General features: G+C 37.0%; 1 protein-coding gene across 2 annotated transcripts in view; it reads left to right on the top strand.

Moving 5' to 3' along the window:
* The window catches only part of LOC143238488 (uncharacterized), a 93,501-nt gene that overhangs the window by 30,717 nt on the left and 40,014 nt on the right, over positions 1-22,770 (top strand). The window contains exon 3 of one of the 2 annotated variants that reach the window (XM_076478762.1): positions 10,522-10,611. The exons of the other annotated variant lie outside the window; for it this stretch is intronic. Coding sequence (XP_076334877.1) covers positions 10,522-10,611 — 90 coding nt within the window. The remainder of the gene's footprint in view (positions 1-10,521; positions 10,612-22,770) is intronic. 2 annotated transcript variants of the gene reach the window in all.

The raw sequence follows: 22,770 nt of genomic DNA, 5'->3' as shown, positions 1-22,770 counted from the left end.
GGAGATGGTGGAAAAAAATAAGGTAATAAGTAAATTTCGTCACTGTCAGACTACGTAATGCTCACCTTCCTACTTGACCAGACCTAAAGTAAAACAATAGATTAGCTGCTTTTATGTGTGTGTTTTCTTATAGCAAAACCACATCGGACCATCTCCTGTGTCCACCGAGAGGCATCGAACTGCTGATTTTAGGGTTACAAATCCGCAAACTTACCGCTGTACCAATGGGGTACTAGGCGCTTTTATTTGGAATTTTTTATTACTGCAAAAGTAATTGTTTGTTTTGAATTTCGCGCAAAGTTACTCGAGGGCTAGCTGCGCTAGCTGTCCTTAATTTAGTAGTGTTAGATGTCAGGGAAGGCAGCTAATCATTACCATCCACCGCTAACTTTGGTTTAATTTTTTGCCGTTGAATAATGGGATTGACCGTAACGTTATAACGTTCTTGCGTTTGAAAGGACGAGCATGTTTGGGGGGGAACAGGAATTCAAATCCGCGACCCTTAGCTTAAGAGTCGAGAGTTCTAACCACCTGGATATTCTGCACCATGCAAAAGTGATAAATCATTAATTTATAATGGAATATTTCACTGACTGTATGGATTGATACATTTCAATCAAATGATAAAAAGATAACTTTTTTAACTGCTTACTAAGGGTAAGTCGCAAAGTTTTATAAATATCAGGAACATTTCTTATCCCTTTGGAAATAAAATAATTATTTAAGACGGAATCGAACTCGTCAACTTCAGTCTTTGATTACTCGTGGAATCGAGCACTGTGACTTGGGAACCTGCTCGAGCTTCATCCGTGTATGCATGCATAGCTTTACTACCGTCCTCTGGTCCTCGAATTGTCAGTTTGGTGTACACCAGAGGTCGTTTTAGACAACGGGGGACTTAACCTTACTGTTCCTATTTCCTGCTCCGTTAATCCGAGACCTTTAAACCGTTAAGAGATCTAAATTAAGATGTTGAACTAGAAACATTGGATTGCAGCATAGATTGGCACCCCAGGGTTCCTCTATGGTAACAAAAAAAAATCTCTAATAATAACTAGGAGCTACATACCTACCGTGCACGGGGAGGGATAACTATTGCAAGAAAAAGAAGGTTTCTGGTTTAGGGAACACACTAACTATGAAGCGCCGTGTGGTTAGGCGAGGACCTTGCCGTAATAAAGGGGTACGTGGGCTTAGAATCTCCCACGGTCCCTAATGGAGGCTCGGTTTAATAACACTCTATCTCTACATATCTAGCTTTGTTCTTGTAGACTGACATCGTCATCCTCAAGAGATCTCCTTAATAGCAACAGCAGGTGGACAAGTCGAGCTAGTCAATTACACTACATTTCCCCGATTGTGCTTTCATTTAATAGCTTGTTGGGCCACGGAAATCAACAACTACAAAACAACACAAAAAAGCGAACTCAGTTTACTCACGCGTAAGCTGCATAGCTGTTAAACGTAACGCATTAAGTCAGCTCTTCTTCTGTGTTAATAAAAATAACACATTCAAGAGGCATCTGTCGGATGTAATGTTAATAAAATCACTTTGAATCTATATTTATATACATTATATGTGTATACTGTGATATTGGTGTAAATATTTTCTCGTATTATTTTAACCTTTAAATTACTGATTTATTTCTTATAAATGTCATTTTTGATGGTGTTTATGTAGTTCATTATATCTATTAGTTTTGTTTTTGCCAGTTACAATACTCGTTGTAAAGAACTCATCAAAGGATTTGAGTGAAATCAGGTATTTACTCTGTGAAGTAGATAGAAAGTCCCATTAAAAATTAACGGGACTAATTATATCATCAATTGTATCACTTCAATCTAATGGGTTACTGGACTTCATTAATTGCATCACTTCACTCCGATGGGCTACTGGACTTCATTCATTGTGTAACTTCAGTCTGATGAGTTACTAGGCTTACCAATTGTACTTCTTCATTCCGATGGGTTACCGGACTTTATCAACTGTATAACTTCAATACGATAGGTTATTGGACTTCATCAATTGTTTTACTTTAATCCAATGGATAACCGGACCTCTCAATTGTATCATTTCAATACGAGGTGTTACTGGACTTCATTAATTGTATCACTTTAATCAGATGGGTTACTAGACTTCATCAACTGTATAACCAATTTTATCACTTTAATTCGACAGGTTACTGGACTGCATCATTTGTATCATTTAAATTCTCCAAATGTTGATTAGGATATACCTCTTATTTTAAAAGAAAATTACAAAGATATATCTAGTTTTAAATATTCTATAGACTAGATCTATCTGAAGTATTAAAAGATCCGAATAAAGTGACATATCGAAATTACTGTGAAATATAGCGAAAATTTGTTTGTAATTAAATACAAAGCTACACAATGGGCTATCTGCGCTCTGCCCGCCAAGGGTATCGAAACCCAGTTTCTAGCGGTGAGAGTCCTCAGACATTCCGCTGTGCATTTCATCAAGACAATATTAATTAAACACACAACAACTATAGTAATCACGAATAAAGCAACTTGTTTAAAAGTCACTTGAAATATAACAAAAGTCGGAAGATGGATGATAACTCCTTTATTGTTTGCCAATTAAAACCAAAATATCTTACTTCTCCTGGTTGGTGGTTAGAGTAGATGTTTGGAAATATACCATGATTGACACTAAAGGAAAACAGGTAAGCTAGTTATATTTGGTGGTATTCAGTCCAAGTACTGCTACATTAACAGCGGCGTTTTTATGAATTCTTATTTAGGGGACAAAGAATTAATTTGTAGATGGAGGGTAATATAACCTTTTCATGTTGAGAAATTTAAACTATTAAAACAATACATTCCAACAGAAAGGAATTACTGGGGGCAGAACTCTCCAATGGCATATTTTAACCCTAACTTTGTATACACGCCTCTTCACGTCAGGCACAAATACATGATGTGATGATATGTTACATGGTGGTGATAAATGTTTATTGTCCATCACACCACTGTTGGTTTCACAGAGCTACTAACTGCGAGTGAAAGGCAATACAATGAACATAAACGAAGACATGTTTAAAATTACGCTTCTTAAATAAGTCTTTCATGATTTCTGAGAGGACTTGTTGAGACATGTTTCTCTTATTACCCGCAAGAAGGATGTTACTTTGTCAGAGATATCATATCTTTGCTCATCTCTTTTTGAAATAAGGTTTCTTTATTAACTTAAGCTATTTTCGAAATTATAATGAAAGTCAAGAATCAAGTAAATGTTGTTTATGTAATAGCGACCGTCAGATGACATAAGTTTCGTCTTTTTAGTCGCGGCATAACGGCTCATTGAATGGTTCTGAGTTTTTCAAGTACAAATTTTTAGTTCCGTTATCTCTTAACCGTAGCTCTGATCCCCCTAGTGGCACAGCGGTATGTCTGCGGACTTATACTGCTAGAAATCGGGTTTCAACATTCCATATTTAACATAATTAAAATAGATGAATGAACACGAGAAAGGTGTTTTGTTTTTTTCTAGTCTTTCACTTTAAACTCTTTAAAGTAGTTTTGTTATTAGGAAATGCCAGTAAAGACTTTATTCCTTACTTTTTATCTCAAAAGTGGTTATTTAACCCTTAAACAGCGGGAATGTTGTAGGTAGCAGCATCAGTTGATGATGGCTGCCGTTTAAGGGTTAAATGTGTGTATACGGATTTTTCTCGAGTTCATTCACGTTAAATGTACAACAGTTTTTCAGAAAAATAGTTGCAGCGTGGAATAATAATAAACTGAATACCTCAGTATAAATGTTGGATTATGACTCAAGAATGAGGTTATTCATACGTTTCAGTAAAACTGGGATCATCCCAATGGTTAGCTTATTTTTTGTCCTGATCAGAAACGGTAAGAGTACTAAATTGTATCTCGATGTGAGTTTGATTTTACAGTTTGTCTCTGTATACAGTAGGCCCGGCATATCAAGGTGATTAAGGCGCTCGCCTCGTAACCTTAGGGTCGCGGGTTCGAATCTCCGTCACACCAACCATGCTCGCCCTTTCAACAGTAAGGGGTGTTATAATGTTACAATCACTCCCACTATTCGTTAGTTAAAGAGCATCCCAAGAGTTGGCGGTGGGTGGTGATGACTAGCTGCCTTCCCTCTAGTCTTACATTGCTAAATTAGGGACGGCTAGCGCAGATAGCCCTGATGTAGCTTTGCGCGAAATTGAAAACAAACTTTATACACAGCTCCTTTGAGTGTTACTTGGACAAACACTTGACTAGGACTAATCACGTGTTACAGAGCTCCTTTACTCTCTGTTTCTTAGTAGTTACAGTACCCGATTCGCAATCTGCACTATAAGCATTGTAATGTGACGGTTAATTCCGTTATTCATTGGAAAAGAGTAGCCTAATAGTTGATGGCAGGGCCGTTTTGAATGACTGCCATTACACTAGTCTATCATAGATAAATTAGGGACGGCTACCTGGAGAGGAGTTAGGCGCCACCTGGTAAACCTGCCCGAGAGCGGCTAACGCAAATAGTCCTCGAGTAGTTTTACCTGACAAACCATCTCTGTTACGTTTTTTTAACTTAACATGCCATTGGGCAGCCGCTGGAATTGAGATTTAAAGACATACCCAACCACAAAAGAAAAGACGATAGAAACACTTTTGTTTTAAGTTGGTTGAAAACAGCTTAAACTCCTTTTTAAAAATAGTTTATTTAGATAGCATCTTAGCAAACTTTTCTATGTATATTTAAGAGTATTTAGTTTATGGTTAAAGAATAAGAACCTTACTACAGCATAAGCTGTTTCAGGGTTGTTACAGTGCCCTCTCTAGCGAAACAAAGTGGAATCCTCAATGGCCGCGGCAATTCAATTTCTTTTTTTATAGGAAGGATTATATTACATTAATCTATAAGACTTTCTTTTCCTTTTCATTAACTATATTTCTGCACACCAATAATACCCAAGCAAATTTCATTTCAGATGTGTTACCATAAAAGTCAAAGTTGAGAAAAATTACCTTCTCAATGAACTTGCAATCAGTTTCGTTAAGAATAATCACTGGACAAAAACATGCAGGTGTAATGGCTGAGTAAACTAAACAAAAACCAGACATTTTCAAGTGGAATCCGACAATTTTTATCTGTATTTATCATCATTTTCTTGCATTATCTTCCCTTGGTATTCTTCCCTTACTTCTGTTATATTTCACAATACTTTCAACACACTACTTCATTCGTGGTTACTGTTTTATTTCACTATTTACCACGATGCTCGGAGAAAATCAGTAATACCTACGTTACGATTTACACGGTTCCTCGCTGGTATAGTGGTAAGTCTACGGATTTACAACGCTAAAATCAGAGGTTCGATTCCCCTCGGTGGACCTAGTAGATAACTCTATGTGGCTTTGCTATCAGAAGACACAAACAGGCCACAATGGTAACACTAATGTTTGGGTCCATCATGGCCAGACGGTTTAAGGCATTGGGCTCTTAGTTCGAGGGTCGCAGGTTCGAATCCTCGTCACACCAAACATGCTCGCTCTTTCAGCCGTGGGGGCGTTATAATGTGATGGTCAATCCCACTATTCGTTAGTAACAAGTAGCCTAAAAGTTGGCGGTGAGTGATGATGACTGCCTGCCTTCCCTCTAGTCTTACATTGCTAAATTAGGGACGGCTAGCGCAGATAGCCCTCGAATAGCTTTGCGCGAAATTCAAAACAAACCAAACCAAACGGTTTACAGTTCTAAGAGAGCCTTTCGCTTATACAGGGTGTCCGAAAAAAATGTGTACACACTTTGAATGATTATAAATACAATGCTTATTAAGATATATCTAGGTTTTACAATCCAAGTTTAAGAAGACAAGTGTAGAAACCTTTGCGTTATCGCAGGTGTTCGAACTGATGACCGTTCTGATTCAGGCGCTGCTGATAACGCGAACAGATGGAATTGCAAACTTCACGAATCATTTCATTTGGTATTTAGGTGCATTCTTTATCAACTGATTCTCTCAGCTCATTGACTGTTGCAGGTTTTGTGCTACAAACCTTATCTTTGACGTATCCCCATAAAAAAAAAAAGTCCAGAGGTGTGAGGTCTGGTGAACGTGGGGGAAGTTCAGTGCTATCTCTTCGCCTAATCCATCTGTTCAGCAAATTTTCGTCAGGATACGCCCTCACATTACGATGGTTGTGGGGAGGCGCTCCATCTTGCTGGAAATAAAATTCCTCATCTCCAAATTGCTCTCGAATGTGTGGTACGACACATTCTTGCAGCAAGTTCAGATAAATGAGATCAGTGTGTTTTCGAAAAAGAATAGTCCAGTTACACCAAACGCTGATACTACACGCCACATTATAACCTCTGGTAGGTTTACGGGGTGTTCAACAGTAACATGTTGGTTCTGAAGTGCCCAGTAGGTGCAACTGTGGCGATTAACTGAGCCATTTAACTTAAATGTGGCTTCATCACTCCAGACAATTTTGTTAAGAAACTGTGCATCCTCTGAAGATTTTGCCAGATACCGCTTACAAAATTCAACTCTCCAGTCAGGATCATCTTCACTGAGGGCGTGGACTAATGCCGGAATAAAACTTTTCCAATGAACTCGCTTCAACATGCGATGGACGTTCGATTTTGGGATTACTGTCTTACGGGCTGTTTGCCGAACAGATTTTTTGGAGATCGGTGGAGATTTTCCAACAGCTCTGCTTCTCGTGTGGGACTGGTGGACGACCTAGGTCTTCTAGAGCGTCCTTTATGGACGTCTTGAACAGTTCCATTTGTTTCAAACATATCCCTGATGCGAGTAATGGTAAGTCGCATTGTTTGAAACTCCCTTCTAAACAGTCTTTACACTTCAGCTACGTTCTCACACTTCCAGTAACACTTTAAGATAAATTTCCTTTTCTCAAAGGTTAGTCTTACTTCTGCCATTACTTCAGATCAGTTGCATCTGTAAAAAAAGAAAGTTTGAGTCAGTTATAATAATTCAAAGTGTGTATACATGTTTTTGGGGCAACCAGTATTTCCACAAAGAGGACATTTCGTCCTATTAAGTTACCTGCTGAAACAGCGGTAAGTCTACGGATTGACAGTGCTAAAATCAGGGGTTCTATTCTCTTCGATGGACACAACAGATAGCCCAATGTGGCTTTGCTTTAAGAAAACATACAAACACACACTCGTCCTAAAACAAAGCATATTCATGTGATATCAAAACGCTTTGGTAAAATATATCTTGTAAAGTTAATGTGATAATTATTTTAGTAAAAATCGTTTTTTTTTTAAACATATTCTAGATTTTCAGTGCGTCTGTATTTGTAGTATTTTCTGGTGATACCTGTCACATTATAACTTTAAATGGATTTCGCTTATATCGACAACATTCTTCCTACTATGATACTTACACATACACAATATTACACATACGGATATTGTAATATCATAATTTGTATGTTTATCCACGATAATACTTTCATTTCTCTTCTAATTAGGCCCGGCATGGCCAGGTGGACGATTGCTTGTAAGCTGAGGGTTGCGGATTCAATTCCCCGTCACACCAGATATGCTCGTACTTTCAGCCGTGTGGGCGTCATAATGTGACGGCCAATCCCATTATTCGCTGGTAAAAGAGTAACCCAAGAATTGACGGTGGTTGGTGATGACTAGATGTCTTTCCTCTAGTCTTACACTGATAAATTAGGGACGGCTAGCGCAGATAGCCCTGTGTAGCTTTGCGAGAATTTCGAAACAGACCAGTCGTCTACTTTGTTTCATTTTTAACGCAAAATTGAACGCAATGAAGAATCTACGTTGCGTCCGCCGCTTGGATCGAACTCCGAATTTCCATAAAATAGTACCTAATTTTTATTTATATTGCCACCGATTATTAATTACATTTCTATTATTTTTTCTAATATTCACAGTATTACATTTTGCGTATTGTGATTATTTTTATTTTAGCTTAAAGTTGCGCAATGAACTATCAGTTCTCAGTCTATCGCGAAGAATCGAATTCTGGATCTTAGCATTGCACATTCGTAAATTTATTGCTGACACATTAATTAAGTCTATGACGTTGTAACTTTAACTGCTGTCTGATTTTACAGTAATTCTTTATCTTGTGTTTCTAATCATAATATAGCATTTTTCATCTTTTTTATTAAACGTAGGATCGCGGTCCAGCCAAAGTGACTACAAAAGTCCAACAACAACACAAACCCTGGTTGTTATCGAATGGTCATAGTTTTGTTATCAGTTTGGTTTTAAAGTTGCCTTCAACCTGCAATTTATGTAATTATTTACCAGTGGATTCGATAAGAACGGTGTTTAACCTTCAGATTACTAGCTTGTTTTTATACCACTGTTTATTAATGGTGCCTATAGATAGCATCATTTTGAGTTAGTTAATGTTTTTGTACGCTATAACACACAGAGTAAAGACCTGACTGTAAAAAGAAAAAGGGTATGGAAGCGGTGGTGTTCAATGTAATGATTTAGTGTGTGGAAGATACAGCCCTAAATTTGGAAAATACCAAAGTAAAGCAGCAAGCAGTAAAGGCGCCAACAGCCGTCAAGAAATCAAAAAATAAAATATATTCATCATCAGGTTAAAAAAAGTTGTTCTGTACTTTATTTTAATTAAAGTTTTAATACCCATACCAGCTTATCTTGAGAATATATTTTTACGTTCAACATAGCCCGATGTGGCTTTGCTATAAGAAAACACAGACACACACCCATTTTTACTTCAAGGTGGTTTCTTGTCATCATGGGAAAAAAAAAAGTATTTTGTAACTTTTAGAGAAGGAATTACTTTTGGAAATTATGGAAACAGAGACTACTGTTTTGTGTAAGAAGTTTTACATGGAAGGAGGAATGTTGAAATCGCTCGTTTTCTATGTAAGATATATCATAAAGAACTAATAGTAATTAATTGGATAAATTGCAATGTTGAACCCGTTTTTTTCTATGGGACTCGTACATAACCAATTCGTTCGGTATATTAGTTTGTTTTTCTAAGTGAGCAACTAGTAGCCTTTCCCTCTTTTGTTTATGAGATATTACTTCTCTTCCTATTGTGTACTTTCTGACTTGCTGATTTATTAATTACCATAATTATCATTTTTTTCATTATGTGTTTTTTCGAATTTTACGTAAAGCTACACGAAGGCTATCTGTGCTAGCCGTCCCTAATTTAGCAGTTTAAGACTAGAGGAAGGCAACTTGTCATCACCACCCACCGTCAACTCTTGGGCTACTCTTTTACCAACGAATAGTGGGATTGATTCTCACATTATAACGCCTCCACGGCTGAAAGGACGAGTATGTCTGGTGTGACGGGGATTTGAATCCGCGACCCTGAGGTTACGAGTCGAGCGCCTTAACCACCTGACCATGCTAGGCCTTTTTCAATATGTATCGAATAGAATGTTTACAAACTGCATGATCACATTCAATATTAATTGTTTTCATTAAATGAAAGATTGTAAAATAAATTTTCCACTTGAACTTCGGGGAATGTTTTTTTTAACCAATCACTCCACTATCTAAATCAAACTTGGAAATGCATAACGCCGGGTCATTTAAAAATAGAATAATTTTTTGTGTTTAGTTTTTAAGGCAGTTTTAATACGAGATAAATGACTGAAGAGCACGATTTTTTTATACATTGCGTACACATCTTCTATTTTAAATAACTCATACTGAGTTCGTTTTGCTATCGTCACATCCCATCGCGACACACGTTAAAGCATATTATAAAGTTCACCGGTTCACATGAAATGAGCGCGTGCGTTTGTTTTTGATGTCTGTTGCTGCAAAGTCAGCCGTTGTTAAAAGTTCAGATGGCGTATGTTGAACACAGTACTGGTCGAGAAAATTTTTATATGAATAATTAATTTATTACAATCTTAGAAACGATTGTAATAACTTGTATTTGCCATGGCCCATCTGGTCTGATACGCTCTGTTGAGCTAAGTGTGCGATGATAATGACCGGAGTGAACATAGTGTGGTTGAAATACTATCACATATATAATTTTCTTCTTGAAACATCCTAAAGAATTGAATAAAGATGGGAGTGTGAAGTAATATAATTAGCATTATTCCAGTGTCATATGACAAATATAATTAATTGTAATAATGTTTCGCCAGCTTAGAAATGATGTTCAAACTATAACAATTATTATTATCAGTGCTTTGTTGGCACTTTAATGTTATATTATATCAGTGCTTTGTTGGCACTTTAATGTTATATTATATCAGTGCTTTGTTGGCACTTTAATGACGATTGAGTCTTCTACAGTTGCGCGAGCGCTAGTTATTAGCTAACATCTGAATGGGGCTAATCCAATTTTTTAAAATTCTCAGATTGTGCTATTAGTTGTTGGTGTCTTTCTGATATTCGTCTCAGTGAGCGGACTTTGTAATCGCTGCACAGGCAGCTAATGTGTGTGGGTGGGGTGGGGTTAGGAGCTGGCAGCAACATCGAGTAATTCTCTCGTCTGTTTGCTTCCATTGCAGGACTAGAAAAATCCAGGAAAATCTTTACTCCCAAGTGTGATCCCGAGGAACACACCATTTTCGTGGTGACTGAAAATAGCATTCAATCAGGTTTGTGTCTAAGTTTAGAGCGATCTCCAGGAAGCCACTCTCCCTTGAACTCTTAAAGAAAGAGGTTAGAAAGCTTGATCTTCCTGCAAACCCAGGGGACCTGTTTCTTTCAGCCTTTTCCCTGTGGTCACAGGGAAGCCGTCGGTAACTGTATTTGGCGTGTCTTCGCGTAGCTGGTGTTCATGTTCGTATAAATAAACACCAGTGGTCGATAACAGAGAGCGAAACTCATGACACAGCAACGCGCGATAATAAACTTCACTTAGTATTACTACAGATTATGTCACTATATGTTACGAAAACGAAAACTGCGATTTCTAAGGGAGAATCCAATTGTCAGCAGTACTCTGACTTTTTTCTTCAGCACCAACTTTTTTATAATAGTCTAATTATAATTAATTTCAGTCTCTAATATTTCTAGAAAGCATCAAAGTAAAATAAAAAGATTTCACATTTTTCGTTATGTGTTTTTAAAGTATGCAGCGAGAATTGGGTTTGATGACTTTAAACCAATATTTTAAGGTGTTAAAACAGCCGATATAAATGTCTTAAAAGGTCATTGTTTTAGAAGGGATTTAAATTTGTTTCCAAAAATGTTTTCTGAGATAGTACTTTCAATTACTAGTTCGCCAAGAATGAAACAAAAACAAAACAAAAACTGATGATCATGGAAAATTTTTAGTCACATAAATTTTAAAAACCGAAAACAAAACCTTTAAATTATTTGGAATATTATTTTTTTGTTCTCGTATAATCTCTAATACCATTCAGTAGAAAACACGGAAATAAATTCGAGTAATTATTCTCGTAAAATTTCGTTTAAAACTGTTAATTTAGAAGTTTTATTATTATTTATTTATTTTTTACAATACACGAACATTTTAAACTAAAGTGCTCCCTCTGGTGTTTTTTGAGCTAATCGCCGACTACCTGATTAAATTTGTGTATGGTGTTGGGTTACCGAATCTTCTGAACTTTCTTTAGGCCTAATACAACTGAGCACATAAACCTAATACAATACATAAACATAATAGCTGAAATTTAGGTTTGTTGTTTCTCGAACCTATGAAATATTCACCTATAGTTACGGAATATACATTTTGCATAGAGAACGTTCACCACAGGTGTTTCTCATAAAACTGGAAAGCCTCTGAACATTGCAGTAAAATAAAAGTTACTTCATCGTGGGCCACATGAAATTGATTTTATCCAATTTTAAATAAATTCATATTACTTTAATAAGAACCATATTTTATTAAATATGTATGAGGATTTTTCTTTCTAATGAATAGTAAAATAATTTAATATATTTTCCACAAACTGGGTTTAGCTATTTAAAGATCAAATATGCATAACGAAATATCTGGGCAAGTACAAGATTCTCGAATCTTACAAGTAACCAAAACTGCTGTTAAGACACTAGATTTAATGTGGCCATTAAAAGTAGCAGCAGCCTACTTTTATTATAAATCTGCTAACTTCTGTCTACCACGCGCGAGAGCGAGCACAGAGCTTTAAGAACGTGATGTTATTTTTACTTGTTTCAGTCTGTTTTTTCTGCTATATTTAAATGCTAAGCGTACAGGTGTTTCTCAGTTTGCAATAAAATACAGTACAAACAAGTTTCTTTTATTTCTTGAATGAAGCAATCCGTAATATTTCTTATTTTGTTTGCTACAATTTGTCCGCTCTACTAACTTGTAATCGTTTTTTTTGTGGCAATAACAGTACTTTTTATTTATTTTTTACTTCCGGATTGTTATTTTATTCTCAATAAATTTGAATAAAATACTAATAATCAAAAACAACTACTACAAAGCAGTAACAACAAAATCACACGCACATTGTAGTATAAAACACGCACGTACGCACGCGGCGCGTTTTGCTGTTTGATATTTCAAACTCGAAATGTTTCCTTTGTTTTCCAAGTTTTTTAACGAACTCTTCACGAGTTAAAACTTGAAGCTCCACAGTAACGGTATCATGATTTTACCCGGAGAACGACGATGATATACGTTTTTTTCATATAAAATGAGTGGCAGTGCAATGACTTTTCGCATAACTCGCGCGTTAACAACGCCATGACCATCTTATGTAACTCCTACGTTAACAACCTTCGCAACCATCTTATGTAACTCACGCGTTAACAACACCGCGACCATCTTATACAATTCGCGGGTTACAACATCGTGACCGTCTCACGTACCTTGCGGGTTTCAATAAAGTCAAGAACGTCTCACTAATCTCATATATATGTAAAGTTTTTACTATTTCTTAACTGTCATAAAGGCTTAGCATGGTGGCAGATTTGGATACAACGTCACGTTAACCACGTTATTTATTTATATCGATATTATTGTTTTTAAGTGACATGTACTCGTCATCGCTGCGTTAATAAACGGTGAGCTTTGTTTCTCACAGTCTCTTCCAATTTATATAAATTGGTAAAACAGCGAGATATGACTAATACATACTTTAATTTTTAAACTTACTTCTTTCCCCTGGCTCTGCATGACCAGGCACTTAAGGCACTCGACTCGTAATTTGAGGGTCGCAGATTCGAATCCCGTCAGACCAAACATGCTCGCCCTTTCAGCTGTAGGGGCGTTATAATGTTACAGTCAATCCCACTATTCGTTGGTGAAAGAGTAGCTCAAGAGTTGGCGGATGGGTGGTGATGACTAGCTGCCTTTCCTCTAGTCTTACATTATAAAATTAGGGACGGCTAGCGCAGATAGTCCTCGTGTAGCTTTGCGCGAAGTTCACAAACAAACAAATAAATAAAATTCTATCCCGATCGTTTTCTGCCACGTCACCAAAATCGCAAGTTTCTGCAGATATTATTTGTAAAGGAATGAACGATGTGGTGCACCTAAACCGTCCATCTTTTGTAGGAATTTAAGTAACTTTAATTTGCATAGAGCGCTAGAAAGTTTACAAAATACGGTATGGTAAGTATGCCCTTAAGTATAAACACAACCCTTTTGGAAAAGGAGTGGTACCTAAAGGGTCTATCTTAGGGCATCGTTTGCACTATATATTTACGGCACTAACGAGATAGCAGTTAATCAATGGACCTCCCGGGACACCTCAGGTGACCATAAAGTAGACGGTGTAATAAGGGGTCTCTTTTCGGCTTATTGTGAATTGTCTTATGTTACCCTTTGTGTCAGTCACGTAGAGTTTCGTGATATAATTACTCGTTTCTTTTAATTTTTTATCGCTCTTGTAAGTGGAATTTGGAATTTGGACAGGGTCTTTCGACTGATTAGAAGTAAAATGGAGACGCCATCGTCTTCTCCACTTTTCAGAATAATGTGAGAAAATATTCATTAAAAATACTTAACTCCACAGATTTTGTTATTTGTTTTATTCATGAAAATGCATCACCCCCTCGTAAGACAGCGGTAAGACTCCGGATTTACAATGCTAAAATCATGGGTTCGATTCCAGTCGGGGAAACATCAGATATTCCGATGAGGCTTTGCTATAAGTGAACATCCACAAAATGCATCTATAGTTTTGTTCTCCGATTGGACAGCGATACGTCTAAGGTCTTACAACGTTAAAAGGCCTGGCATGGCCAGGTGGTTAAGGCACTCGACTCGTAATCCGAGGGTCGTGGGTTCGAATCCCCATCACACCAAACGTGCTCGCCCTTTCAGTCGTGGGGGCGTTATAACGTGACGGTTAATCCCACTATTCGTTGGTAAAGAGTTGGCGGCGGATGGTGAAGACTAGCTGACTTCCCTCTTGTCCTACACTGCTAAATTAGAGACGGCTAGCGCAGATAGCCCTCGTGTAGCTTTGCGCGAAATTAAAAACAAACAAACAACACCTTAAAATCAGGGGGTTAGATTCCCCACGGTAAACACAGCATTAGCAAATTGTGACTTTCCTTTAAAATTAAAAACAACAACAAACATGCAAACTCACCTAAAGCTCTATTGTTTAGTTTCTTCACTTTTAATGATTTTCACAATGAGCTGTCCAGTCTGTTTTAGTTAGAACATTTTTAAAATCGTCTCCCCTCAGTCTTAGAACAGCTCTTTTTAGGAACATTATTTAGAGTCAGCAGATTGAAAAAAAAATTAACGTTTCCTTCTGATTTGTAACATTTTAGTTTCCACCATTTGGGATGTTTTCAGTTACGGGATAACGGCTCATAGACAGGCTCCAAATTTTTCTTTGATTTGAGATCAAACAACAGCCGCGGCTATCGCGGATTTTCCCTAGTTTAATAACTGACACGTGCAAGTTTGAAAATCATATTTAAGTTATTCAACAACAATAATAAAAAAACTAAATAGATTTCCATAATTTTTTATAAATCTCTGCAAAAGAAATTTTAAATTTTAAAATAACGTGATACAGAGAGTTCGTATGAGAACTAATACAATCAAGGGCTCGCCGGACTCAGTAGATAGCCAACTAATGTAATGTCATTGGTCTATAGCTAGTTCATGCAGTGTAACGTGTTTATAGCTAGCTCAAGTAGTGTGACTTGTTTATAGCGAGCACAAGAAGTGTGACTTGTTTAGAGCTAGCTCATGTAGTGTGACTTGTTTACAGCTAGCTCATGTAGTGTGACTTGTTCAGAGCTAGCTCATGTAGTGTGACTTGTTTATAGCTAGCTCATGTAGCGTGACTTGTTTATAACTAGCTCATGTAGTGCGACTTGTTTATAACTAGCTCATGTAGTGCGACTTGTTTATAACTAGCTCATGTAGTGTGACTTGTTTATAGCTAGCTCATGTAGCGTGACTTGTTTATAGCTAGCTCATAGTGGCATTGTTCTTCAATTTGCACGCTCTAACGGAACGTAATAAAGCTATATATATAAGCAATTGGCATTTTAGAATTTTTATAGAATTAAACAGTGAAAAGAAATGCAGATTTAAAAAGCCCGATTGATCGTTAGACTAAAACTTAGATTAAATGAACCGGGAGAGATTATCATGGATTAAGATAGAAATTGAAATTAAATATTTAAGCTTCTGCCGTTCTGAAAATACAGTTCTCCTAAAAGCAAGTAACTAGATCATATAAAGAGAAATATTTGTAATGTCTCCTTCCTCTAATTACATCCCAAGAGATTCTTGCTGTATAACTTTCTCAGGCAGTTGTAAGTAAGTTGACGAGCAAAGGGTTGATCGTAAATAGTTTTTTTTTTTCAATTTATTTGCGGAATACTAATAAACTAAAGAAGTACTTCAGACCGCTAGGTGAAGCGGTACGTGAAAATTAGGCTTAACATTTTTCGGAAAAAGAAAGCGACTGAAATAAACAAAACGATCTACGTGGTCTCATAACACGTAATCTATTTATAATGAGTATTTTTTTCTGGCACTGGTGTTGCTAATAGGAGCTATCGCTATCATCACACTTTGAAGCTTTCGAGTTACAAAAAAATATCTAGTGTTACTTCCTTCATTTCTTTTTTATCTCTTAAGTTTCTTACATTCAAATTTCAATTTCACATTGTTTAGTTCATAAGAACGTAATACGGCTGTGCATTTTAGGGTTTGTACGTCAAAGATACGTTTATTTAGTACATCGTTGGCTGAAGGTCCGGATATTAACCTGCAACTCCAAGAGAGAGAGAGACAAGGAGGAAATAGGAGCATGGTTAAGCTCTAGTTTTTATCTTTTTCTTTTTATCCATTTTCTGTGGATGGCTAGCATAAAAATATCTCTCTCTGACTATGCGTGTGTGTGTACGATAAATATAAAAACCAGAAGACACATTTGATATCTTTTTAAATTTTATTTTCTGGAAGAATGCTTTGAACCAACTCACTCCCGTATTTTTATCTCATAATAAAAACGTCTCCAACGTCGTGTTATCTTTGTTGTAGTTTTTACTTCTTCCTTAAACGTCGAAGAACCTGTTGTTTTTCTTAAACAACATGAAAAAATATCTGAACTGCAAGAAATTTCAATTCTACCTCTTCTGTTTCTTATAAAGTTTAGCCATATTTCTGTTGCTGTTTTCTAAACACCAAGCTTCGTAGTTCACTATATCCGCTGGGCTCACGCAGGGATCAAGCCTCAAATTTTGGCGTTATAAGCTTTCCCTTTCAGCTTCTGGAGAGCACGTGTCTTTAACGTTGACAGTTTCATAACCTGTAAAGCTTCTTTATAAATAACATGTGTAATGTGACATGTTTATAGCTAGCACATGCAATCCCACTTGTTTATAACTAGCTCATGTAGCTACCTCTTTATAACATTATAATTATTTGTTATACGCTTTCCCTTTCAGCTATCGGAGAGAACGTCGTTAACGTTGATAGTTTCATATCCTGTAAAGCGATAGTCACTCTCACAATTTGACAGAATTATATTTGTAGACGCATTTATTAAAAGTTGAAGACAACTTCTGTAGGTGTTAATGAAACAAACAAACAAAGTCTACGAATAACATCGATCTTGTTATTAAAAGTAAATTTAATGAACAGAAGACAATATCCTACAGAAATTATCTGAGACAAACGTGAGGTTTTTGGTTTGTTTTGAATGTCGTGCAAATCTACACGAGGGCTATCTGCGTTAGCCGTCCCTAATTAGCAGTGTAAGACAAGAGGGAAGGCAGTTAGTCATCACCACCACCGCCGCCAACTCTTGGACTACTGTTTTACCAACGAATAGTGTGATTGGCCGCACGTTATAATGCACCCACGGCTGAAAGGGCGAGTATGTTTGGTGTGACGGGGATTCGAACCCCCACCCTCAGATGACGAGTCGAGTACCTTAACCACCTGGCCATGCCAGATCGCACAAACGTGAAGTAAAACTCGCACGAAACAACTGTTGCAAAGTACGTTACATTGTCGATATGTGAAGGTGTGAAAATGAGAAGGGTGAGATTAAGGTGTGAAAAGGATACAGGGGCTGTGAAAATTTATAATTCAAGCATTTTCTGTTGTGGTTAAATTTTCTTTTGTTTTTACATTACGGGCTAATTAGCATTTATATTATGGCCGTGTATATAAGGCACTCGACTCGTAACCCGAGGATCGCTGGTTCGAATCCCCGTCATACCAAACATTCTCGCTCTTTCAGCGGTGGGAACGTTATTATGTTACGGTCAATCCCACTATTCGTTGGTAAAAGAGTAGAAAATTGGCTGTGGGTGGTGATAACTAACTGCCTTCCATCTTGTCTTACAATGCTAAATTATGGACGGCTAGCGCAGATAGCCCTCTTGTAGCTTTGCGTGAAATTGAGAACAAACAAACATTTATTACCTAGTTATCTCACTTTTGTTTCTGTCTATTATCTTAAGTTTGCCTATATGACAAAGTGTGTAGGCTTAGTAATTTTTTTCTTTCATGAAATATCAAACATATGTGCACATTAAAATAGGTTTTAATTGGTTAGAATAATGATGATAATAAAACTGTTTGAATTGCGCGGCTCCAGTTGGTTCCAGGGGAATCCGCTTGGTGTCGCTAGGTTCGCGCAGATCAGCTGATTACGACGCCATTTCCCGATTGCAGATATCTTCATTTGTGTATTAGCTACGCGGTTTTAAGTGAAGTGCGATTTTTTCGTTTGGCGGATTTCAGAATGAATGACCTGAAGGAGCAACGACTTGCTGTGAAATTTTGTGTTAAACTTGGAAAATCTGCGACTGAAACTTTTGCTATGCTTAACACGGCTTACGGCGATGTTGCTATGAAGCGTACGGCATGTTTCAAGTAACATGAACGTTTTAAGGATGGTCGACAGTCCATTGAAGATGATGAGCGTCCTGGACGTCCTTCCACGTCAACTGACGACCCACACGTCGACAAAATCAACACTCTGGTGCGGGCAAATCGACGTCTGACTGTCAGGGAGCTTGCTGAAGAGTGTGGGATATCAGTTGGATCTTGTTACGAGATTTTGACCGAAAAATTGAAGATGCACTGCGTTGCTGCGAAATTCAGCCCTCAGAATTCGCAAGTTTTTGGCCAAACACTCGATCACTGTTCTTCCCCAACCCCTCTACTAACCTGACCTTGCTCCTTACGATTTTATCTTGTTCCCCAAACTCAAAAGATCCTTGAAAGGAAGAAGATTTGAGACGATTCCCGAGATTAAGGCAAATGCGAAGAAGGAGCTGGAGGACATTACAAAAGAAGCGTACCAGGACTGTTTCAACAAGTGGAAACACCGTTGGGATAAGTGTGTGCGTTGGGGAGGAGAGTACTTTGAAGGTGTTCCAGACCTGTAACTTCTAAATAAAGTACATTTTGTTTTATGACGTCAGTCCGCGTATTTTTTGAACAGCCCTCGTAGACAGTTATGAACCAATTATCTCTAAGACAATTAATTACGTTTTAAAGTAACTATATCGATAAACTGTTGTCCTGGAAACTAATCTGAAAAAAAAAATAACATCGCTTACTTGTTTTTCTTTTGATTAAATCACGGAGTGATTTAATCGTATTGATTACAGCTTAATTTATCATTTTAGAATACTACCAGTTTCATAAGAAAACGAGCGGACCATGTTAACGAAAGGAGATGTTTTTAATCTCTCTATTATCAAAACAGAACAAGAATGAAACTTACGTCAGTTGAGGTTATATGAAACCTTCGACACTTCTAACTGACCAAAATGAGTACAACAGTGTATGGTATTACTGCACTGTGGTTAACTGACAAAATAAGGTTCTGACTAAGCAGTCAATTGCATGACCAGCTTCCTGTTGCAGTCGTGTTTTGATCCACGTGACCATAGGAAAAAAAAAGTTGTTTATTTCACAACTAATTAAGCACAAACCTACACGGGTATCGAAACCCTATTTCTAGCGTTGTAAGTCCGCAAACCTGCCGCTGTACCACTGTAGGAAGAGCAGGGTAAGAGGAACAAGATTAGCTTCCTAATCAGATTGATATCCATCGAATTTCGATTATATCAAATGTTTATTAGACATCAATAGCAACAGAAAGTGGAATGAAATCAATCCCACTATTCGTTGGTAAAATAACGGCCAAAGAGTTGGCGGTGGGTGATGATGAGTAGCTGCCTTCCCTCTAGTTTTACACTGATAATTTAGGGATGTTTAGCGCAGATAGCCCTCGTGTAGCTTTACGCGAAATTCAAACCAAACCAAATCAAACTGAAAAATATGAGGTAGAGCTATTGTTACAAGTATCTTGGTATCTTGTTTAGAATGGGAAAGGGCGAGAAAGAGGCAGCTGTGAGATAAAACTTGTAAAGACGTTGTCAAAAGGTGGGTGACTCTTGTCTAGGGGTCGAAAATCACATACGCATTCCCAGTTGTTTGTAGCTGATTGGCTACGAAGGAGAACTGGCATGTGACTTAGTTTCCCTATTTCAGCTTTTTTCAATATCTCTGATTATTTTGAATTACAGCTCAAAACGATACATTATTTGCTTGTTTTATTCGTTTACAACGTCGCACTGTTGCTCAACGTCCATAGACGACAGTATTCAAAATGTTTGGGAAATTAACACATTTTAATTTTGTTTGGAATGTAAAGGATGAATATCTTGATTTTTCACCTTACTTACAACACAATTTTAATTTGAAAAAAAAATAGTGATTTCGAACTATATTTTGAGCCACAGTCTAACAGTCTAAAACTCGGGTACACATAAAATTGATTCAACATGTAAGTTGGACGCCAAAACTCTTATATTTGTCAGTCAATGAGTAAAACTCTCAACTTTTGAGGTGTTTTTCCAAGTGATTTTGAAATTTTACCCCACTCCACGTTTTGAACAAATTGATTTAATGTGTAAGTAACATTCGAAAAATTAAGTTTGATTAGTCAATTTCTTCTTTTTCAGAGTCCTGAGTGTGTTAATTCGTTCATTAGATTTACAACAAATACATCAGACATTTACGCTTTTTCAAAGCTTGCTTAGTGAACACTCACATACGTACGTCAAAATGAGCGCATCGTCCCTACTTAGCTTCATGGTGAAGTCACGTAATTAGACACTGTAGGTGTTTTATTTTAAAATTTGAAATGTTGTCTTCAGATGCACTCTTTGTTAGAGTTTAAGAGATATAACACAATGAGCTATCTGTTCTATGTTAATCGTTCACATCGAAACAAAGTTACCTGAGTTACAAACCCCTAGACTTGCTATTTAGTAACTGCTGGCTTTCATGTATCTACTAAAATACATACAATTGTAAAATCATAGCGTTTAGATATCAGTCTTTGCTATAATTAATAGCTTATACCATTGCCTAAGTTTAATGAATTAACGGTTAATCGAAAAAACTGATTACTATTTACTAACTACTTTAATAAAAAAAAAAAAAAAAACACGTAGCTACCAAATAATAATTAGACCGCTAACCGTGAAAAAGAAATAACTACTGATTCGGATGTTTATTTTTCAATTCACTCGCTAATCTTATGTATGAATCCATTACAAAATTCAACAGTTATATGATAGATACTTCTGAAGGATTGCTTCGGACTAAGCATAAAGCTACACTATCTGTGCTCTGCCCACCACGGGTATCGAAACCCGATTTTTAGCTGTGTGAATCCGCAGACATAAAGCCGTGTCACTGAGAAGCATGATAACCACATGTTAACATAAGTGTAGAACCCACTAATAAACTAGTCTTAACTAATATATTTGTACTGTATGACATAACTACTATTAAGAACAACTTAGGAATGTGTTAAACAATCTATAGAACACACTAATAGACTAGCTTAAAGTATCAAACATCAACACTAAGAACTACTTAGAAATGAGTTAAACAATCCATTTTATGGGTTTCATTCATGTTTTATATAATCCACAGAACACATTGATAGACAAGCTTTAAGTACCAAACACCAACACTAAGAACTACTTAGAAATGAGTTAAACAATCCATTATGTAAAAAAACGGCTGGTATGGGAAGAGAAAACAGTATGTTCACTCTTCTTCTGGCCTGGCATGGCCAAGCGCGTAAGGCGTGCGACTCGTAATCCGAAGGTCGCGGGTTCGCGCCCGCGTCGCGCTAAACATTCTCGCCCTGCCAGCCGTGGGGGTGTGTAATGTGACGGTGAATCCCACTATTCGTTGGTAAAAGAGTAGCCCAAGAGTTGGCGGTGGGTGATGATGACTAGCTGCCTTCCCTCTCGTCTTACACTGCTAAATTAGGGACGGCTAGCACAGATAGCTCTCGAGCAGCTTTGTGCGAAATTCAAAACAAACAAATAAACGCTCTTCTACTAGTGCTTTCTCAACCCATACCAGCAGATTTTTACATAATTTTCTCTACAAGTACTACAAGTTTAATCTTATCATAACATAACAAATAAAACATTTGTTTGTTTTTAATTTTGCTGTTTACGATGACAGCTTGAAACTGTTTCTTAAATAATGTTGAAGAAGAATAAACTTTTTTTTCGCAAAAAACCAGATATAGTGATGTGACTGGCGACATGATGTGTCTATTTCCAAACTCACATACATTACATTTATGCTAGAGATAATTCTATGTAATTACCGAAATAATTAGTTTGGGCACTTATATAAAAGAAAAATGCGCTCAAATCTCCATTTAGCCATTTCAATTTCATTTGAGAAATTGGTTCCGGACTGATAGTAAAGACATCCTGTATTTAGATGGACTTTATAGCCTTTTTATCTTCTTCAAATGGATACCAGTTTTTCATTTTTTTCTGCTTGTACATTTCTTTTCAAATGACACAATTTCTTTATATCATTTTGCCTCAATATGCAGTGGTCCGAATCGTCAGGAGATTGCTAATTAAAATGAGCCCACGCGGGTCTGTCGTCTGTGGACGCCCATTATTTTGGAGGTCCATTCTTTACGCTCTAACGCTTTGAGATTCATCTGTGCAATCGGTCAAATCAGTGATGCGCGCAGGTAGGACAGTAATTTTCCAGATATTGTGAGGAAATTTTGTCACAAAGACTTTTTTACGTGAAATAGCTGTCTGACATATCGTATCTCGCGTTTGCATACAACAAAAATATGTTGAAGAAATCTCCACGTGAAATACAAATACCAATGGTACCAGGAAAGTGAGCAGTGTCAACCTAAATAAGGAGTAACCGAGTACCCCTGAACTCCCCGTCACAGAAAGCTTAAGAATTAAATAAGACAATACATTTTGTTTTACTAGTGGCGTTTTTTTGTGTTTCTCACTATCTACCT

Source organism: Tachypleus tridentatus, chromosome 13 (genome assembly GCF_004210375.1).
Source record: "Tachypleus tridentatus isolate NWPU-2018 chromosome 13, ASM421037v1, whole genome shotgun sequence".
NCBI lineage: Eukaryota > Metazoa > Arthropoda > Merostomata > Xiphosura > Limulidae > Tachypleus > Tachypleus tridentatus.
Note: the sequence above shows the minus strand (reverse complement) of the source record. Positions and strands in the feature narration are given on the sequence as shown.